Source organism: Phalacrocorax aristotelis, chromosome 9 (genome assembly GCF_949628215.1).
Source record: "Phalacrocorax aristotelis chromosome 9, bGulAri2.1, whole genome shotgun sequence".
Classification (NCBI taxonomy): domain Eukaryota; kingdom Metazoa; phylum Chordata; class Aves; order Suliformes; family Phalacrocoracidae; genus Phalacrocorax; species Phalacrocorax aristotelis.
Window position 1 is genome coordinate 13,568,658 of NC_134284.1, and position 19,944 is coordinate 13,588,601.

The 19,944-nt window shown below is 46.4% G+C and overlaps 2 protein-coding genes across 4 annotated transcripts; one reads left to right on the forward strand and one right to left on the reverse strand.

Moving 5' to 3' along the window:
* Window positions 1-33: 33 nt before the first annotated feature.
* Window positions 34-15,974, reverse strand: TMED8 (transmembrane p24 trafficking protein family member 8). 2 transcript variants are annotated; one of them, XM_075103613.1, is made up of 6 exons: window positions 15,707-15,974; window positions 14,464-14,542; window positions 11,711-11,840; window positions 10,615-10,756; window positions 10,046-10,345; window positions 34-9,046 (listed from the first exon to the last, which is right to left on the reverse strand). In XM_075103613.1, exons 1-6 carry the CDS (start codon window positions 15,795-15,797, stop codon window positions 8,829-8,831), a joined length of 960 nt encoding a protein of 319 aa, XP_074959714.1. In that variant the 5' UTR covers window positions 15,798-15,974; the 3' UTR covers window positions 34-8,828. The 2 variants fall into 2 exon arrangements, with proteins under 2 accessions (XP_074959714.1, XP_074959715.1); XM_075103614.1 differs by lacking the exon at window positions 14,464-14,542 and having other exon boundaries at window positions 15,707-15,834.
* SAMD15 (sterile alpha motif domain containing 15) lies at window positions 15,956-19,881 on the forward strand. 2 transcript variants are annotated; one of them, XR_012662305.1, is made up of 3 exons: window positions 15,956-16,085; window positions 16,511-16,609; window positions 18,934-19,881. XR_012662305.1 is itself a non-coding variant. In XM_075103615.1 (3 exons), the coding sequence occupies exons 1-3, from the start codon at window positions 16,169-16,171 to the stop codon at window positions 19,198-19,200; spliced, it is 534 nt and encodes a 177-aa protein (XP_074959716.1). In that variant the 5' UTR covers window positions 16,109-16,168; the 3' UTR covers window positions 19,201-19,881. The 2 variants fall into 2 exon arrangements, 1 of the variants encoding a protein (XP_074959716.1); XM_075103615.1 differs by lacking the exon at window positions 15,956-16,085 and adding an exon at window positions 16,109-16,336.
* The last annotated feature ends 63 nt before the right edge of the window (window positions 19,882-19,944 follow it).

Genomic DNA, 19,944 nt, shown 5'->3' on the forward strand with positions numbered 1-19,944 from the left:
CACTCGCTTTAAACAGAAGACAAAGTTCTTGGCTGCATAGTGAAAAGTTTATTTGAAGGGAATAAGTTCCATTATATTATTACAAATCAGCCACAACACAAATATAAACAATACAAACCAAGTATAGAAGGAATGCAAGCACACTATAAATATAGTCTTCATATGTTCCCTTCAGCAACAGGTTCAGTGCCACATTTTGCTAAAATATCCTCTCCTCCATTTAAAACTCATATCTTGGAAGGACATGGAAAGCAAATGCTTGGCACTGAGAACTCAATTTTGAAATCACAGGACATCAAAAATATTCACATCACATGGATAAGGACTGACACACAAGCATCACAGTTCACAAAAATACAGGTCTGAAAAAGGTATGACCAGATACAAGATGGTCCCCATTGAAAGACTATGCTAGCAGCTTGGAGCAGTGAGTTGAGAGCAGACTGCTTCCCTCTGAGGAGAGGGATAGTCACCAGGGCATCCTGGAAGTTGCAGGGAGGCCATCTCCAGCTATTTATCATCTCCAGACACAGCTCCTAAACTTCAAGGTCATTACTTGGCAAAGCCTCCTTAGCTCTGAGCTTAATGGCTGGCATCCAGCTTCTTACCCAAGGGACATGGCCAACAGCCCAGATGAAATGCCTTTACACGAACACGCACAGCATGGGAAACAAACAGGAGGAGTTGGAAGCTACCATGCTGCTAGAAAGCTAGGACCTGATTGCCATTACTGAAACTTGGTGGGATGAATCCCATGACTGGAATGTGTCTATTGATGGCTACAGGATGTTCAGAAGGGACAGGCAAGGAAGGAGAGGTGGAGGCGTTGCCCTCTACATCAAGAATTTGATACAGTGTGATGAGCTGTCCCTGAAAAATAACCACAAGCAGGTCAAAAGCTTATGGGTAGGAATCAGAAACAGAGGCAACAAAGGGAACCTTGTGGTTGGTGTCTACTACAGGGCACCTGATCAAGGGGAGCCTACTGATGAAGCCTTCTTCCTCCACCTCCAGCAGGCTTTGTGCTCCCAGGCTCTCGTCCTACTGGGGGACTTCAACCACCCCAACATATGCTGGAAAAGTAGCACAGCAAGCTGTAGGCAATCCAGGAGATTCCTAGAATGCATTGAGGATAACTTCTTAAACCAGGTAATAGACACCCCTACCCCAGGGGATGCAATACTGGACCTGATGGTCACCAATGCAAGTGAGCTCATCAGTGATATCAAGATTGGAGACAGCCTCGGTTGCAGCAATCACACATTGGTGGAGTTCACACTCCTGAGGGATATGGGAAAAGTGAGGAGTATAATCAGTACCCTGAAGTTTAAGAAAGCAATATTCCAGCTCTTCAACAAGTCAGAAGGACCCCTAGGAAACCGTCCACAGGGACAGGGAACGAAAGAGAGCTGGTGGATCTTTAAGGACACATTCCATAGAGCACAAGAGCTCTCAGTCCCCAGGTGTAAGAAATCAGGCAAGGGAAGAGACCAGCATGGCTGAGTCAAGACATACTGATCAAACTAAAGAGCAAGAGGGAACTGCAGCAGGGACAGGTATCCTGGGAAAATTATAGGGATGCTGTACAGTTAGTTGTGTAGGGATGGGGTCAGGAGGGGGCCAAGGCACAGCTGGATCTGAATTTGGCAAAGGATGCAAAGAATAACAAAAAAGGCTTCTACAGGTATGTAAACCAGAAAAAGGTTAAAGAAAGCACACACTCCCTGATGAACAAGAATGGCAACATAGTATTAACAGATGAGGAGAAGGCTGAGGTACGCAACAACTTTTTTGCCTCAGTCTTCACTGGTGATCTCTCTCCTCATCCCAAGTCGATGGACCACAAGATGGGGACCAGGGGTGGTAAAGCCCTTCCCACTGTAAGGGAAGATCAGTTTTGTGACCACCTGAGGAACCTGAACATACACAAGTCCATGGGACCTGACAAGATGCATCCCAGAGTCCTGAGGGAATTGGCTGATGTAGTTGCCAAGCCACTCTGCATGTTATGTGAAAAGTCATGGCAGTCAGGTGAAGTCCCTGGGGACTGGAAGAAGGGAAACATTGTGCCCATCTTCAAAAAAGGTAGAAAGGAGAACCTGGGGAACTACTGACCTATCAACCTCATCTCTGTGCCTGGGAAGATCATGGAACAGATCCTCCTGGAAGCTATGCTAAAGCACATGGAGGATGGGGAGGTGATTCAAGAGAGCCAGCATAGCTTCACCACAGGCAAGTCCTGCCTGGCCAACCTAGTGGCTTTCTATGATGCAGTGGCTGCATCAGTGCACAAGGGAAAAGAAACAGATGTCATCTATCTGGACTTCTGTAAGGCCTTTGACACGGTCCTCCCACAACATCCTTCTCTCTAAATTGGAGAGATACAGATTCGATAGGTGGACTGTTTGATGGATAAGGAATTGGTTGGATGGTCACATCCATAGTGTAGCAGTCAATGAATGGCTTGATGTCCAAACAGAGACTGGTGACAAGTGGTGTCCCTCAAAGATCCGTACTGGGACCAGTACTGTTTAACATTTTCAATGACATAGGAGATCATGTGCACCCTCAGCAAGTTCGCAGATGACACCAAGCTGAGTGGTGTGGTTGACACACCTCAGGGATGGGATGCCATTCAGAGGGACCTGGGCAAGCTGGGGAGGTGGGTCTGTGAGAACCTCACAAGGTTCAACAAGGCCAAGTGCAAGGTCCTGCACCTGGGTTGGGGCAACCCCTAACATCAATACAGGTTGGGGAATGAAGGGATTGAGAGCAGCCCTGCAGAGGAGGACTTGGGGGGTACTGATGGATCAAAAGCTGGACATGAGCCAACAATGTGCACTCCCAGCCCAGGTGGCCAACTGCATCCTGGGCTGCATCAAAAGAAGCGTGGCCAGCAGGTCGAGGCAGGTGATTTTGCACCTCTACTCCACTCTTGTGAGACCCCACCTGGAGTACTGCATCCAGCTCTGGAGCTCTCAACACAAGGACATGAAACTGTTGGAGCGGTTCCAGAGAAGGGACGCAAAAATGATCCAAGGGCTGGAGCACCTCTCCTACGAGGACAGGCTGAGAGAGTTGGGGTTGTTCAGCCTGGAGAAAAGGTGGCTGTGGGGAGACCTTATTGCAGCCTTTCAGTACTTAAGGGGGGACTATAGGAAAGATGGGGACAATCTTTTTAGCAAGGCCTGTTGTGACAGGACAACAGGTAATAGTTTTAAACTAAAGGAAGGTAGATTTAGACTGGATAAAAGAAACTTCTTGCAATGATGGTGGTGAAGTGCTGGAACAGGTTGCCCAAAGACCTAGTGGAGGCCCCGTCCCTAGAAACGTTCAAGGCAGGTTGGATGGGGCTCTAAGCAACCTGATCTATTGAAGATGTCCCTGCTCACTGCAGGGGGGTTGGACTAGATGACCTCTAAAGGTCCCTTCCAACCCAAAGCATTCTAGGATTCTGTGACTTGAGCCACCTTTCCAGATAACCATCACTGATCACCAAATTCTTCCACTCTCCCTGCCTCATAAAGGGTACTTGTGACGAAGCTTCTGAGAAAGCAACATGTAAAATCCAGAACAGAAAAGCCAAGGGGAGTCAGACCCATGATCCACCCGGCCTGATGTGTCTTCAGCTGCAACAGCACCAGTGTTTCAGAGTAAGTTGACAGAGAGTCTTTGGAGGCAAACATGGAATAGCCCCACAGAAATTCTCCTCCTAGCAAGATATATTTGCTTCTTTTAGCAAGACTGCAGGGTTCAAATACATCTTATGTACCTTCTAAAACTTTATTTAGTTGGTATTTACTGCAAATCAACTTTAGATAAATGACTTTGCACTTTGACTCCTGCTAAACTCCTGGCTTCTCTCACAGTCTACATAGCCAAGGGATTTAACATAATCAGTCCCCAATTTTTTATTCCACCAATTATTATTGTCTGCTAAATCTACATGACATTGTCACATCCAGTATTTTCCCAGATATGACAAAAAGAGAAAGTCTTTTCTTTCACACTTGTAGTTAAAAAAAAAAAAACAACAACCCAAAACTTTGTTGCTTTGGTCTCTTATCCAGCCTCAATATACATAAGCACACACCACTTGCAACGCTGGATTCAGATGCTCTTTTTAGAGAAAATGATGAATGGCCACAAGGAATGCCCTTCTGTGTCTATCTAGTGGTCCTCTGGTCCTCAGATTTAGCATCAGTGTATCAAAAGGAGTAGTCCTCTGGTGTTCCTCAATATCTGACAGCAGCATATGATTTTAAAAGGCAAAGATCTTACGGTGTCAGGAAACTCAAAACACCATTCCACTACTTGTCTTACAGCAACAAGGCAGTCTAATGAACAGCTTATATCTCCAGGAACAGCCTACAGGGGCTCTCCTTGCCTGACCTAAGGAAGTCAAGGAAACTTCCTCTACTCCCCTCTACCCAAAGGGGTAGAGAAACAAGAAGAAATCCCTTGGATTAATGACATCTATGGCTCTTATTTCAGACACACTCCTTGTACTTAAGGCACCTTGTGATAAATCATCTGTAGAGTGGCTTTAGTAGGGGTAGTGAGACAAAAAGGAGGGATATAAGCAGTGGGGATAAAAGTGAACTCATTTAGGGATTCATCCTCTACCCTAATTCCCCACAAGAACAAATAAGTCTTTCAGCAACTAGACATGTGACAAGGTTCACCTCTAACCCACCTTACCAGGTCCAGCACCATGATAACTGACCCACTGCAGGCCACAGATGAAGATTATGTGCAGGCACAGTTACAAGGAGACAAGCGCACAGGGTGGAGCCAAAGGGAGAGGCATGTGGCTGTCTCTTGGACTCAGTTGCATGGTAACTCGACTTTCTTCTTAGCACCTGAAGTCAGACAACTACAGTCTTTCTCTTATGCATTTTCAACTTACCTGTTCATGTAAATGGCTCATTACCAATAATAATCTACATAACTATTAAATGGGTCCCAAGCATTAATTTGCAACTAGCCTACGACTGACACCAATAACCCTTCACAAACATCCATATTGCAGGCCTCCAAAGAGCTTGTGAGTAAATTAAATCAGTACAAGTAGTCCCTGATTTAAGCAATTTTAACTCTGTCCTCAGCAAACCACATACATTTTAAACTCCGGCTGCTACATTACACCTAAAGGGAAAAAAGATAAACCAATGGAGAGTTTATGACCTTCTTTGACATAAAATAATGCCCAACAGACTGTTACCGTTGTTATAAACAAACAATTATACAAGGTAATTCTTATACAAGTCCTGCACTACAGGACTGTCTTATCTCTCTGGCCGAACATTTAAATATCTTATTTGTAGATCTAAAGTATATTCAAAACAAAATGGAAAACAATTTTGTGCTTTCACAAAAGCAAACCCAGAAGTGCAAAAGTAAGTTTTTTCCTTGATTAAGCTTTTTGGATTTCTAGCCACAATGTACAGGGAGAAGAAACACATTTTTTAAAACCCTATCTAAAATCTTCCTTCCACAGAAACAAGGAATTTTCCTTTCTCACAGATTAATTTCCCCCTCTGAAGTGCAACTGCTTTTTAATTCATTTTTCTTTCTAGACGCAAGGCCTGGTTCCAAGGTCTCCAGTTAAAATAACTACCTTAGCCAGATAGCAGGACTGGATACAAATCCAGAAGATACACCAAAATGGAGGAAAAAAGGATGTGTGAGAAATAAATTACTTCCTTCAACTAACTATGGGTTTGATATTGAATGGGAATGGCTGCTGTTAATCACTAGCCACACAGCCAAGCTATTGGATTTATCAGAAAATTAATAAAGACTAAATATACTTCCAAAGAGAAGCTGTCACTTGGATAATGAATGCTATCTGAATACCTGAGAAACAACATAAACGTAATATGGAAATTTAAAAAACCGAAAAGAGGAATTATCCTGTACAATTGCAGAGCTTCTGTTTCCTGAAGATGAAATACTCCGGGCCTAAAACTATCTTGTGTTCATAAGAGATACCAGATACTTCTGGGAAACTTAAGCAGTGAAATAATGCACACCAAACGCTTTCAGTTCCACTGCAGCAGGCCTATCTCTGGGCACACATTTGCAGGCCAGGCACTGATGATGACTGGGATGACATACCATATTCGATGTTGCTGCTGGGCTTAAATCAATGAGACTAGGAGACGGGCACAGTTTCAAACAAGTGACCTGAGCCTTATTAAAGGCTGGTCCACACTTCAGGAAGCTAGAACTGAGCAATAGGATTACCATCTACAGTGCAACTTATCTTAACAAAAAGCACTAACTAATGGCTTGAAAACTGACACATAGTATTTATGTGTCAATGAGCAATCAAAACGGGTTGTGAGGCAGGCCTTATTAACCTCTTACAACAAGACAAAATGTATTTCAAACCTTAATATGAACAACAGACAGACAGGGCAGAAGTAGCTGCAAGTTTGCATCAGGGAGGCCACACTATAAGAGGAAGAGTTTTTTAGTGGAGATAACCCACTAGCCTGCAATAAGCCATGCAACTGAGGATCAATAATTCTGGAAAATCTAACGTATGTTCAGGTCAGAGTTCCCTTCATTATAAATAAATCCTAATTAGGAAGTGGAGTGGATGCCAGACACTGCATCACACGTTAATCAGCAAATGCACACAGGATTCCCCAGATCTCTCAGCAAAGGACCGAAGGCAGTCATTGAGTAGAGCAGTGTTGACATTGTGGTCAGACTGAAGGCCCTTTCCTATCATCTTCTGTTTAGTGTCTAAGAACTTGATAAAGGAGAGCACCTTAACCAGTTGCTCAGGCGTGATTCATGTGCTGTATACAGGCTACAGGATGGCCCTTCATCTCGCCCAAGAGAGGCTAAAGGAAGGAACGGTGCTCCTCACGCTGCTAAATGAAAAAGCATCTTACTCTGACAGATAACAAGCCCTACTGTTTTGTCTCCTTGCAAGGTCGTCCTGTGGTTGCCCCTGCTTGAATAAGGCAGCTTTGCAGTTCCCCCCATCCAGGTGCATGCTCGCTCACCCTCCTTCTCAAAAGGCAGCTGTCTTCTCCCCATCTTATGGCCCAAAGCAGCAACAACTCTGCTCCTTACCCTGACCAGCTCTGCTCCCTGCCTGCTCACCCAGAAAGCCACTGCGCTCCAACCAGTGTTCTTTGCATTTCCACTCCTCCTGCTCCCAGCTTGGGCTGCCCTACTGTAGACTGACTGCTCTCTCTCATACTGTTTTGACCTACTGAGTGCTCTGGGGCAGTGAGTAAGTAAACAGAGATAATTAAAAGGAGAGCTTGAATATGGAACAAATTGCACAGCATTACAATATAGCCTTAATAGGAAATATGTGGCCCTTCTATGAGAGTGAAATCTTTGGCTTTAAATACACAAAAATTTTGTCCATCATTTCCTCTCGATAGAAGGAACGCACCAAGCAGAGGCGCTTTACCTGGAGGATTCAAAAATAAAACTCAGAACTCTACTGGAATCACCACGCAAACAAGCCATTTTTTGTCTCTGCAAAGAGGTATCAATATGTAAATACAGCAGTATTCTTAGAAAAGAGGATGATTTGAAGTTATAAGTATTAAAATAAACAAGAGTTACAGATAAACATGATTTAAAATTCATCCATGAAGGATTAGCTTAATCCTTGCTCAACTCCGCTGGTACTTGAGCAGAAGGTTATCACTAATGCCATTGCTAGCCACCAAAACACACCACAGAACTCCACCCTTTACCTTGTGGTCAGGGTTAGCAATGGCTTTGCTGATTCTGGTTCACAGAAAGGACTGGTTAAATGCCACGCCTTTGGAGTCTCTGAGCAGAGATGTTCTTTTCTAGCAATACCTTTGCAACAGCAATAGCAGCTGACAAGCTACACTCCTCTGGGGAGCCTTTTCCTTGCTATATATCATATTATTCAGCTGGCAGCAATACCAGTGAACCAACATGCTGCTACTAAGCAATATTCCCTGTACATTTATTGGTTGTACGCCAACCGTTTTGTATTTAATCAGCACAGCAGTAAGTAATTTCTTCTGATTCATATCTGGATTACAGAAAAAATCTTTTGGTGGTCACTGAAGTTTTAATCATCTACACATCCCTACGACCAACAGGTATAACAAAATTCTTAATCTGTAGGAAAACCTTACAGACTTCCAGGTGTGCACCCTCCCCCCACCCCCTGCTCAAACACATGCAGTGGCTGCTGCTTGGGGCCCGCCTGTTGTACCATGGCCTAGCCACTGCAGCCTGTCTGCCCCTGGCCAGCTGCACCCCCACCCGCATGAGTGAAGGATGCGCTGGCTGCCGGTGACATGTAGTGGTGGCAGGTGATGAGATTATCAGTGGCTAGGCGACAGGCCAGCTGTGCTTTTGGCTCGTTGCTACCGATAGCTGCCCTCTAGTGATGCAGATGCAGCAGGAGAGTCAGAAGAGTTATTCACAAAATAGTAACAGATCAAGAATATTTTCACTTCATTTTGTACCAGCACAACAGATCAAAACCATGACTACCTGAACCTGGCCTCTGGGCATTCACCGGCTGTGACATGACGGCCCAGCCCGATGCCTGCACAGAGCAGACCTCCTTAAGTTTTACAGAAAGAGCGGCTGCCTGTGGACAAACAGGCAGTCACAGCTACCTTTCTCCACTGGGACAGTGGGGAAGGAGGGTGCAGGGGGAAACCAGTTAGTGTCTGAAGAGCAGCCGGCAGAATTGTGCCTTGGTTCTGTCACACAGCAGTGCCCATCAGGTGGTACCAGGGCTAGGTGGCAGCCTGCTAACACTCACGATTATCAGCCTGCCATCCCTGTCCCTTCCCGTTTCTTCAGCTAGTGTAATAAACATGAAAGAACAGAGTCTTATTGCGGAGGAGAGAGTATGAGTTATCAAATTTCAGCAGGTAGATGCCCTCGCCTGGGTACTCATGGCTGCCTGCCTGCACCTCCCGATGACTGTTCCTCCGATATACTGGCATGATCTCTCCATAGCGGTTCCGCAGATAGCTTTTGGAGCCCCTTTCCACATCACCAACAGGGGCAAGTCCTGAATGGGAGAGAGGAGACAAGTAAGTAGGCCAGAGCCAGTTAAGCCACTATGTAGTCCAGAAAAATATTAAAGACCAGAATGCAGCAGAGGCATGCATATATATGGAAGGCTAACTATGATAATATTACCCATAGTGTCTGCTCTGACCTTTCTGCAAATAATACCCATGAAGTCTAGCTTTCCTTATCGTGACAAAGGACATGCCAAGAACCAGTTCCCTTGGGAATACTGATGGGACAGCATCCACTTGCCTGCCAGCCTGGTCTCCTCTCCCTGGACTTACCTTTTAGACACCTTACTGCTTTTGTACGCACAGCAGTGGTCCAGTGATATAGACTTGAAGCAAAACAAAGGCAGGAAAGCTCTTAGCTGTAACCTCATTGTGTTTATGTCCTCAATTCAATTCTCCAAGAGGACTCCTCATACAGGAACCTATGCCTCTTTGGAGAACCTGCAAAATTGATTTCAGACACCAAACCCCAGCTACACTGGTCTCATATACACTGAATCCACAGAACAGGCAACATCACTGTGTGTTTCACAAGCACAAAGACAAAGGCAGCAATCCTCTCAAATGCAGTCAGCAGGAGCTACTGATATACTGGGGCGGGGTGGGGGGGAAACACCACACAAGCAAACAAAAAATCTACCCCAAAACAAAACCTTTTTGAGAAATTTCTGGGTGAGTAGGAGCAATCTGAGAGGCTAAGAAAAACAGTCAAGCTAAAATTTCAGACCCTAATATTTTTATCAGCTAGAAGTTGAACAAGTGAATTCCGATTTCATTTTTCAATGTGTTCAATTTTAAGAATGCTTTTGCAGGACAGCCGTTGACATATGCTGAAGCAGGAAGGGCTAAATGCTTTCTCATCACAGCCTAACCAAGAACGCAAAAGGCTGCAGAGATAACAAATGGGCTGAGTAAACAAAGTAGATGGACATAACAGCATCTGACAGACATTCTCACAAATTAACCTTTATAAGCTCTGCACTAACCTTCAATTTCCTCCTCCTCCTCTTCATCCTCCTCATCACTGGATTCGCTGACCTGAACAGTAATGGCAGTGCTAGTAACCGTGGTCCAGTCAAAATAGACTCCAAACCCAATGTCGTAGTCATCTGTAGCAAACTCCCAGCAGATGCATTTCCCATCAGGATGAGTTGGCACACGGACTGTCACCACCTCGCCTCGCTTCACCACCATCCGGCTATTCTTCTCCTTTCCCATCTTGGCTTTGAATTCCTTTGTCTTCTCAGTGGTCCACAATGTGGGGGGAGCCAGAGGGGGAGGCTGAGCTGAGACAAGGGAAAAGATCATAGACTCTCTCGACTTTTCACTACTGGCAAACTGTTACCTGAAAACAGTGAAGCTACTTCTGATAAGGCTTTTGCATTCTGGAGCCTGCTCCCAGAAGCCTTGGACATGAAATATTCCCACTTGTTGCCCAGGAGCCCAAATTTCCATCAGGAATTAGCAGCATCTCCAGGACAGCCTCTGCTCTTCTCTAGCCAGAGCAGGCACTTAAAAACTGTCCCCCAACAAGTGTTTTCCTTTCAGGACTCACCTTTCCTCTGCTCCCCAAGGAGGTCTGCAGTCTCCAGCTCAGCTGAAAGAATATCCACAGCACCAGTGTGATCTGACTGAATCATGACTATATCCCCTGCTCCTTGAGGTACGTGGTAGTTGGTGATCCGAACAACAGCCTCCTGCACAAAGCACATAAGAAACATCACAGAGACCATCGTGGTAAGAAAGACCCCAGCTGGATTTAAAACAACTCATTTGTAATTCAGGCATCTTTCTGAAGCCAATTCAGACCCTGCAGAAGCTTCTATTAGTTAAAAAGAACTGGTTGGCTCCAAGACACCTCTCTGCATTATTTCTCCCACAGCACAAAAGTCATGAACTTTGACGTTAAATGCTGTGTTAGTCTCACAAATTACACAACCCTTGGCCCTGCACGGGAGACCCTGTGCAGGCACATCTTTGCATCTGCCTCAGTGTGAGTTGTCACCTCTCAACAAAGAAACAGCCTTACAGATTTAGATGATTACTCTTGGAAAGAATTCCCAAGACAGTCTCTCTAGAGAGCGCCTTTCAGCTCTGTGTGCACCTAGACTACAGCCACAATTAAACTGTCATTTGCTGCATCCTAATTAAAGTCCATCTGGTTCACTAGGGCCAGCCCTTTCTCCTCATATATGCAAACTCACAGCTCCTGAGCTGGATGCCACTTGCACACGTTTTCCCTACTGTATCTGTAATGCGAAAGAATTGGCTGCTCACCAAAAGAAACAAAATATGGCAGAGTCACTTTCAGTTCCCTCTTCCATAGATGTGCAAGGGAATTCCCAGAAGCCCCAGACAAGAGGCAGAAGGTAAGAATAACCTTGAAGACTTAGCAAGCCAGAAACTGCAAGGAAGCAAGGACTAGCCAAAGACACAAGAGAGATTTTGCAAATCAGACTGATAAATTTAATCTCCTGCTAATGTATAGAAAAAAAATATAACTATGATATAACTAGTATAACTATGATACTATTTTTGCCTTAACGCAACCCTTAAGGCCCCAGTTCCATAGCCATAAGCACAGCAGTAGGGTGGAAGAACTATCGCTGCACCTCTGTCCTTGCTTTCAGACATAAGAAACACCCACCTACCTCTTTGAGGGACTGGATTTGGTCAGGCAGCTTCTCATCTAGTTCAGCCACCTCCTGATCCTCCAAAGTGCTGGCTGCTTCTTTCAAATCCTCTGTCACGCCCGCACTCATGAGCGACCCAATCTGCGACCTTTCAGGGGAAGAGAACACTACAGTTCAGCACTTGCACCCAGGGCACAGCCAGCAGAGGAATCACTCTGCTCTGGAACTTGAATTCAAGTGGACTGAAGGGAACAAGCTTCTGTGGTCAGCACCTGCCAACTGCAAAGAGCCCTTTGCATCTCCACTTGACTGTCTTCCACGTGAGCCAGAGGGCACAACTTCAGTGAGATATTCTGTGTTTTCTGTCCTTTAAACAGCAGTAATTCGCTACACTCGCCCCATAACATGCTAGCTCACCAACACTGTACTAAGTGCAGAAATCAGTAGCAACTTTTCTGCTCAAGAAAAGGCAACTTCTTTTATTCCAGCTACTATGTGACATCTGCATATGCCATCAGAGGTCAACTGGATCAGTGAAAGGATTCAAAAACAGTTTCAACAGCCATCCTGAAAATGCCCTCTAAGTGGCGCATTGTGCCTCTCCTATTGGCAGTCCCAAGAGATACAGGGAGCACTGAGGTGTCTCTCTACCATAGTCAAATATGCTGCACAGACAAGACAGCCGTAAGACACACAACAGCAGTACAACAGCAGCAAAGAGGTCCAAATACTGCACTGCAAGAAGAGGAGATGGACATGTTAGAACAAAAAGAAAGGTACGTAGCAGGAAAAGAATGGGCAAGAAAGGAAACGTCTTTGGCATTTGTTATCTGTTGAGGGTTTTCTTCTAAATTGTATTTAAAAAATGCTACTTATTGTTTGTAGCTCGAAAGGGTTTTCATCCCAAATGAACTCAGATGAATGCCAGAAGAGTCTCCTTTGTCATACTCTTAGGTACTATGTGACACTTCAATGACAGCAACCTAGTCTTTAGTAAGAATAGAAACAGTTGCCCTTTTGAAAAGCAAAGCCTTCCCACAGCATTATAAAACCAACGTCAACTTCCTTGGTCTAAAGTATCAGAAACATAAGAACACAGCAGTAGTGGGAAATATAGGCATTTCCTCAAATGCCTCCGTTCAGAAGTGAGAAACATGCTTATTAGCAAGGGAGCAGACTATCAGCATAGTGTGGAATAGTTTACGCATTCTTTGCTGCATCCATAAAGAAGAATACAACAGAGCAAATGTGGCTTTTGTTTCCAAATCATTACTCCTATGGGGTACAGATTTTTAAGTAAGAAATGGCTTTATTTCTGGATAAATTCTCTCAACAGCATAATTTTCTGTCCTAGAAATGGCATGATAAACCAGAAGGTCTGTAAGAACAACTCAAATGAGCTGAATACCAGGATACACAAAATGGCAGCAGATGGACAATATAAGAAGGGACACCTGAAGGGGACTTCTTCTAAAGGAAGAACTGTCACAGTGATCTGTAACAACTTCTCTGGCAGCCTAGGACAAATTTGGACTCCCAGGCCATTGTTTTCTGCCCATTTGCTTTTTAGCTTAGCAGTTACATGATCACTCCTAGAAAGACTATTTGGTCACTTGCAACCAGAGGTGCACACATCTGGTCAAAAGGCTCTCCATCAACTCAGGAGCTAACTAACAGCTTGGGAATTTTTTCCTCCAGACACCACTGAATCCCAAGAGTCTCACTGAAAGATTAGGAAGAGCTACACAAGCTTTACAAGCAAATTTACAACGAGAGAGTTCAGATGTTTCCTCCTCACACAACCCTTTTGGACTACCCCTGTCCCTTCCAAAGGAGATCTAACTTAGACAAATTTATCAGGTAACATCCACAAGTATTCAGCATCTACTTGGGCCACTTTGCTCACAGTCTATATTAATGTCTTTGAAGAAAATCAGAGGACATAATAAAGAGAGGGAAGAACACATGCTTGGGTCAAGAAGGCTGATACAGATGTCATTAGCATCAATCCAAGATGGCATCAAACTGCTGTTTTAGTAAGTAGAGTGGTTTGTTAGGTTTTTTTGCTGGAATTTTTTTCCTCTTTTTCAGTGAGGTTGTGGTTTATCTACTGTCTGATGTAATTAACTTACACATTTCTGAAATTGTATCCTGTGCAACAAATGTACGATGGCAAATAAAACTCCACTGCATATGGTATTAGTGCGTGTAACCAATGCAATGACTCAGCCACAAGCACCACATGCCCAACAGATAATAACAAGCCAAACATCTGATAACAGGGTCAGATCAGCAGCATTAACGAAGGAGTGAAAAAGAAAAAGGGTGAAGAAAAAAACCCCAACACATTTTCAAGAAAACAGTAAAAGGTGTTTTCTTGCTCAGCTTACACCAGAACTGTAGACAGTGGGAATGCTTAATTATTTGAAGTATCGTTCAAACAGAATAGAGAAATTTCCTGCTGAAAGTTTATTAGCTCTTACAGTCAACTACAAAACCTCGCAGGGTTCCTTCCAAGCTGAATGATACTGTGATTTCAATAGCTGAGCCATGAACTACACTTTGTCATTTCATAAGCTCTAAAATAACCTTAAGCCTGTAAGAACAGCCTCTTCTATAGTGATTCCAGTATATACTGTCCCAAAGCAGACAAGTAAGTCTCCAGTCACTTCTCTTCACCTGCACAGAATCAACTGCCATACAGAGGAGGCCACAGGGGTCAAACAGACTGCCATGCGTGTGGGCCACAATACACAAGAAGATTCTCCTACCCGCTCTGCGAAGTTTTGGACTCCAAAGAATCAATCAGCTGATCTGCAGGCTCCATCTTTTGGCCTGAGTCTTCATTTTCTAACAACAAATAGAATATATGGAGAGAAGGTGAAACAAATTTTGGTCTTTAGAATACACAGACAGGATGAAAAACTACAGCCAGCACTCAAATACTGATGAGGTCACATGGCTGTGGAGCAAAGAGCTGCGCCAACCAGTTTTTCATGTTATAAGCTGTATCTAACACCTTGCAGAACAAAGATTTTTAATTGTCTCAACCCTAGGAAAGGCAGAACAAAAAACTCACACATGTTTTTTGGCAGAACGAGTCTCAGAACCAGGGTTCATTCAGGAACCACCAATGCTAGCTTTAGAAGGACAGAACAAGGCCAAACTGCATCATGTAAAACTAGGCTGACAAAGCCCTGGAAAAAGCAATCACGCAGCAGTTCCCACAGGGCACTGATGAGATGGAAATTCCTAGGTCACTGCTAAAAGGACTGTCTATAAAGATGGCTCCTGGTCTCCCCCGGGTCTCCTGAACTCTGGGAAAGCTCTGTCTCCGTACAACTGCGGTATGCTCTCCACAGCCCCACTGTCTGACCACATTAAGGTGGTGAACTGGGCACAGCCAAGTTCCAGCTTTTACAGCTCTCTGATAATACCCCTTACAGCGTAAGGTAGTTATTCTGCCATTTCGCGAGTCAGTTCGGAGCTGAGAGGCACCCCCAGCCCACGGCAGGGCACGGGCGCCCCAGCTCCCGGCTAGACGGGGCTCTTTCACCGGGGAAAGCACCCTGCCTCTAACAAACCTCCACCAGTCCTCGCTCCTTCCACTGCAGGGATGAAACGCCGGGAACTGTTGCCGTAGTTCCATGCAGCGCCGCAGCCGGCGAGGCGAGCAGCCCGGGCGGGCGGCGGCCGTGCTGCGGAGCTCCGGCGCCCTCCCCAGCGCCGGTGCCGGCTGCAGCCGCCCCCTGCCCGCAGCCCGCCCACCCCCAGAGCAAACGGCAGCCAGGCACCAAGTCCCGACGCCGCTCTTCGCAAGGGGCGCCGTGATTTCACGAAGTAAACCGCCATCGTGGAAATAAGGCTGCTCCGGGAAGAACCCACCGCGGAAAAAAGCTCACGGCGTCCGCGCCCCCGGGCCCGCCACCCCCCTGCGGGGGCTCCCCAGGGGCCCCGGCCGGGCTGCAAGCTCCCGCCGCCAGCCCAGCTGCCCTCGCCCCTCCGAGCGCCTACCTGCGGGGACCCGGAGCGCGGCGCCGCCCGGCGACCCGGCGGCCGGGGGCTCGAAGCAGGAGCCGCCGCCGGCGGCCAGCACGTCCGACATGGGCTGGGCGGGCGGGCGGAGCCGAGCCGAGCCGAAGGCAGCAGCCCGCCGCGGCGGAAAGAGCCGAGAAGGACCGAAGCGCTGCGGCCACCGGCGACGGAAACACACGAGAAGGGAGGGCGCCCAGAGCCGGGAAGAGGGAGAGGGTGGTGCCTCGGTGCTCCTCCCTCAGCCTCCCCCCTCGACAGCGCACCCAACCAAAAACTAGTTCCGCAGAGCCACCAGGCGCGGGACGCAAGTGGCTTTGTAGGCTGATAGCGTGGTGGGGGTGGCGGAAGGGAAGGCGAGGTGCACCTCCAGGAAGCGGTGGTTGCCACGGGAACGGGAGGCCCGGAAGGACGCGTTACCGCGGCGGCCTGGGGACGGCACCGATGGAGCCGGGGCCGGGACCGGCGGCCGAGGGACCGGGGGGCGCCGCCGGCAGGCAGGGGCCCGAGCCCAAGGGCGCGGTGGGGGCGCGGTCCGCCTGCCCCTTCCTGGCGTGGAGCGCCGCGGAGGTGGCTGAGTGGGTGGTGCAGCTCGGCTTTCCCCAGTACGAGGTTCGGGGCCCACGCCCGCGCCGCCGCCTGAACAGGTGGCCCTGAACCCTCTGTGTGTGTGCGAGCGTGTGCGCGCGCGCGTGTGTGAGCGGCGGGGCTGGGTTGTGGGGCGGCAGTGTCCGATGGCGACCCGCGGCTCACCCGCCTCTCCCTCCGCTGCCCTGCCCCGCCCAGGAGTGCTTCACGGCCAACGGCATCACCGGCCGCCGCCTCATCCTCGCGAACTGCTCCAGCCTGCCCGCCATGGGCGTCACGGACTTCGGCCACATGCAGGTGCGGCCGGCTGCGGGTCCCAGAGCTCCCTCCTCGGCGCCCAGCTCTGACCCTTGCTGCCTGCAAGCAAGCTGGGCTGTGGCCTGTCCGCCCGGGCGGACTGCTCATTCAAAGAGCGGGCCTAAAACTGGACAACCAAGTTTGATCAGCCAAACAGTTACATTTCTTGAGGCTTTTCGTGTATAAATCCTTAGCTGGCTGGAGACTGCAGGCTTCGTCACTGGGATGCCTTAAGTGCATCAGAAGTGCTTAGCCTTTCTTAAGCCAATTTTGCTACTCTCGCCCCATGAAATTCCTTAGCAAGATGCATGCACCTTTCTTAGATATCCCTCAGAATTTCTTTTCAGTAATTTTCCACTTAATGATTTGTAGAACTTCTAAAAATCTAGCCAGATTTAACCTGCAGCAACTGAGCCACTGATCTCAAGCAGCAGAAGGGCAGCTCATTATTACTTCCTTGTTTTGCACTTTGCTGAACACAAGCAGCATCTCCATCTCTCCCCCATTTTATAAACATGTAATTGCCTGGTCATTTTCCTTTCAAGCCTACATCTGTTCTTTAACAAACACTGGTAGTTAAGCTAACTAGACTGAAGTTTGGAGCAACAGTCTGACCTTCCAAAGCTTCCTGAAGGTCCGGAAAATAAGCAAGTTGACTTAAATTTCATTACCCTCCTTCCCCTCCCTAATGGAAACCACAGAGTGACTCGGGCCTCCATTTACAGAGACAAATCATTTGTTTTGCATCATGATTTAAAATTGCTTTCCCCAGAGGACACAAGGTAGAAGTTCAAATAACCAGGAAGAGGGAAAAATCTTTATGCTCCAACGACTAAAGTATGAACATTGTTTATTTTATTCTAGTGCACCAAAAAGCAATTTCACCACAGTTCTGTCTGGCTGCACAATCTTAACTGTTTGTTTGAAACAAAATATGCCACGAAAACCATTGACTAGTGCCACGACATTGCCTGTTGTTTGGACGAGAAGTCCTCAAATTCAACCCTTCATTTTTCAGACAACAGCCCTTTGAGAGTATTTCTAGTACAAACAGATACAGCCTTTACAGTCATTTGCACTTACCAAAGATGGCAAGAATTTTATAAGCTATGTAAGCCTCACCTTGACATTGGGATATAGGGATTATGCACAGTGGTAGTTTAACTACTGAGAAACACTAAGCCATGGGTTAGAGATCTTAACTGTAACCCATTCTTCCTCCTGTAGAAACTGAAATTCCTCACTGGCAAAGCGATAACCAGCAACTGCAGCAAGTGTGGCAATTAGGCTATGTCTGTAATGTTTTCCAAAGCTTGCAAGTGAATTGGGAACTTCTCACAGATTTCACGTGAGCCTAGATGTTCTTGAAGATCATGCCCTATCCTGCTAGTTATTTGTGTTTCAGAGAATTACTCTGATGGAATCCAAGCGTCCAGAGCTCTGAGCAGGATGTGGAGCTTTGGGTCTTTCAGGAAGCGTGTACAAGAGCAGGTGCAAATCTAAGGCCGTAATGCTGGTCACATCAGCTTCCCAACAGAAATATCAATGAAAGGCTGTGAACAGTCAAAACCAAGATAGTTACTATAGAAATAAGTGTGATAGCATCAGCTCAGTGAGACAGAAACTTTTTGCCATTTAAGGGAAATGGCACTTTGGTAGAGAGCCACACAGTGGAAGCTACGCAGCACGAACAAGTGAAGTTACTGCTGGTTTTAATTCCACTATACTGGTATTTTATATATCAAAACCACTGAAGATATTAGTCCGGTGTTCTTTTGGTATCGGTCAAAGTAGGATACTGGTCTTCGGAGTCAAGCCAAAGTTGGGGGAAAGTTGAGCAAATGTTGTGAAAGATCAGTAGAACCGTGTGAGTTGTATTTTGAAGCTTCAGTCAAATCAGAAGGTTACATTCTGATAAGTTACTTCAGAAATAATGGACCTCTTCTGTATATAGACCGTTGATGACAACATAACTCAGCAAACAGCAATGTTTTTGCATTAGGCAGAATAGACTCCAACTCATTCACCCATAACTTGTTTGTTCTGCAAGTGCAAAGAGGAAAGCAGAGCTATTTGTGCTGTAAGAGACCAGATGTGATGCCATCCCCCACAGTAAATCTGGAGAATGAGTGATCTGCTCTGCTTTTACACTGTCACACAGGGCTCATGGGCTCAGATTCCTCTTGAGTTGCAACTTCAAGTGTGAAACTCTTCCAAAATTCAGAAGTTCAGTCCTATTTTCCCTGCTGCTCTGACACAGAATGAATGGTATTAGCTGTTGCACCGTGAAGTGAGAATTTCTGGTATTTTATCTTGTATTTCAGGAGATTTCACGACATGTGCGAGAATTGTTGGGGATTGAGGAGCCTCTCTTCAACAGGTCCATAGCCCTCCCGTACAGAGACAATGTAGGTCTCTTCCTGGAGCGAAAGTCCCGATCAGGAAAGAAAGCAGACGCCCTCACCTTCTCACAGTTTATCCAAGAAGCAGGACTGGAGCCTAACACTACAGTTCCTCCTTTCCAACAAGCCCAGACTGGGGCAGAAGCACATGCTCTGCCTGTATCACAGGGCGCCCAGTGGCAGGATTAGAGACTCACACTGCACTCTACCTTCGTTAGAAGCCCAGCAGGGACAGCAGAATATACCCTTATCACCTTGCAGTTTGTCCAAGGAGGTCCAGTTCCACCTTCTCCCGGTTACAGAGAAGGTCATTGCAGCCCTTAGCCATCTGACGACAGCAAACACATCCCCACGTTGGCTCCTTTCTGCAGTCCGTCGTTTGCTTCCAGGAACTAAGTGAAGCAAAAGGTATAAATCAGACTGTACCATCGTCTGTCTTTCACCTCTGCTTCACAGTTGATTAAAAAGACCAAAAAATAATCATAGACATATTTTAACTACCAGTGATTGATAACAACTTCCCTGCAGCTTAAGTGAATAGATTTCTCCCAGTCTTCAGTGTCTGCAGGCTGGGCTCACTGTAAAGCCCAGATGTAAGATAAATGGCATATACAATAACTGGTGTACAGGTGTGTTGCCAGCTGCTGTCGACAATCATAAGCACAGGGCCTAGTTACAACATGCACAACTAGTCCTGGGCCTGACCACAGAAATTATTTCCTGTGAGGCAAAACCAGGCAATGGTTTATCATAGTAAACAGTACCGAAACACATGAAAGATGACAGCAGGAAGTATAAGAGAATACTGTAAACTGAACTAGAGAATTTAGGAAATAAAAAATGCCTTGCCCTGTGTGGATTTGGACAGAATATCCAGTTACCTCCATTTTCCTTCAAAGAAGTATCCAGTCATTGGGGGGAGGGGAGGGCCGG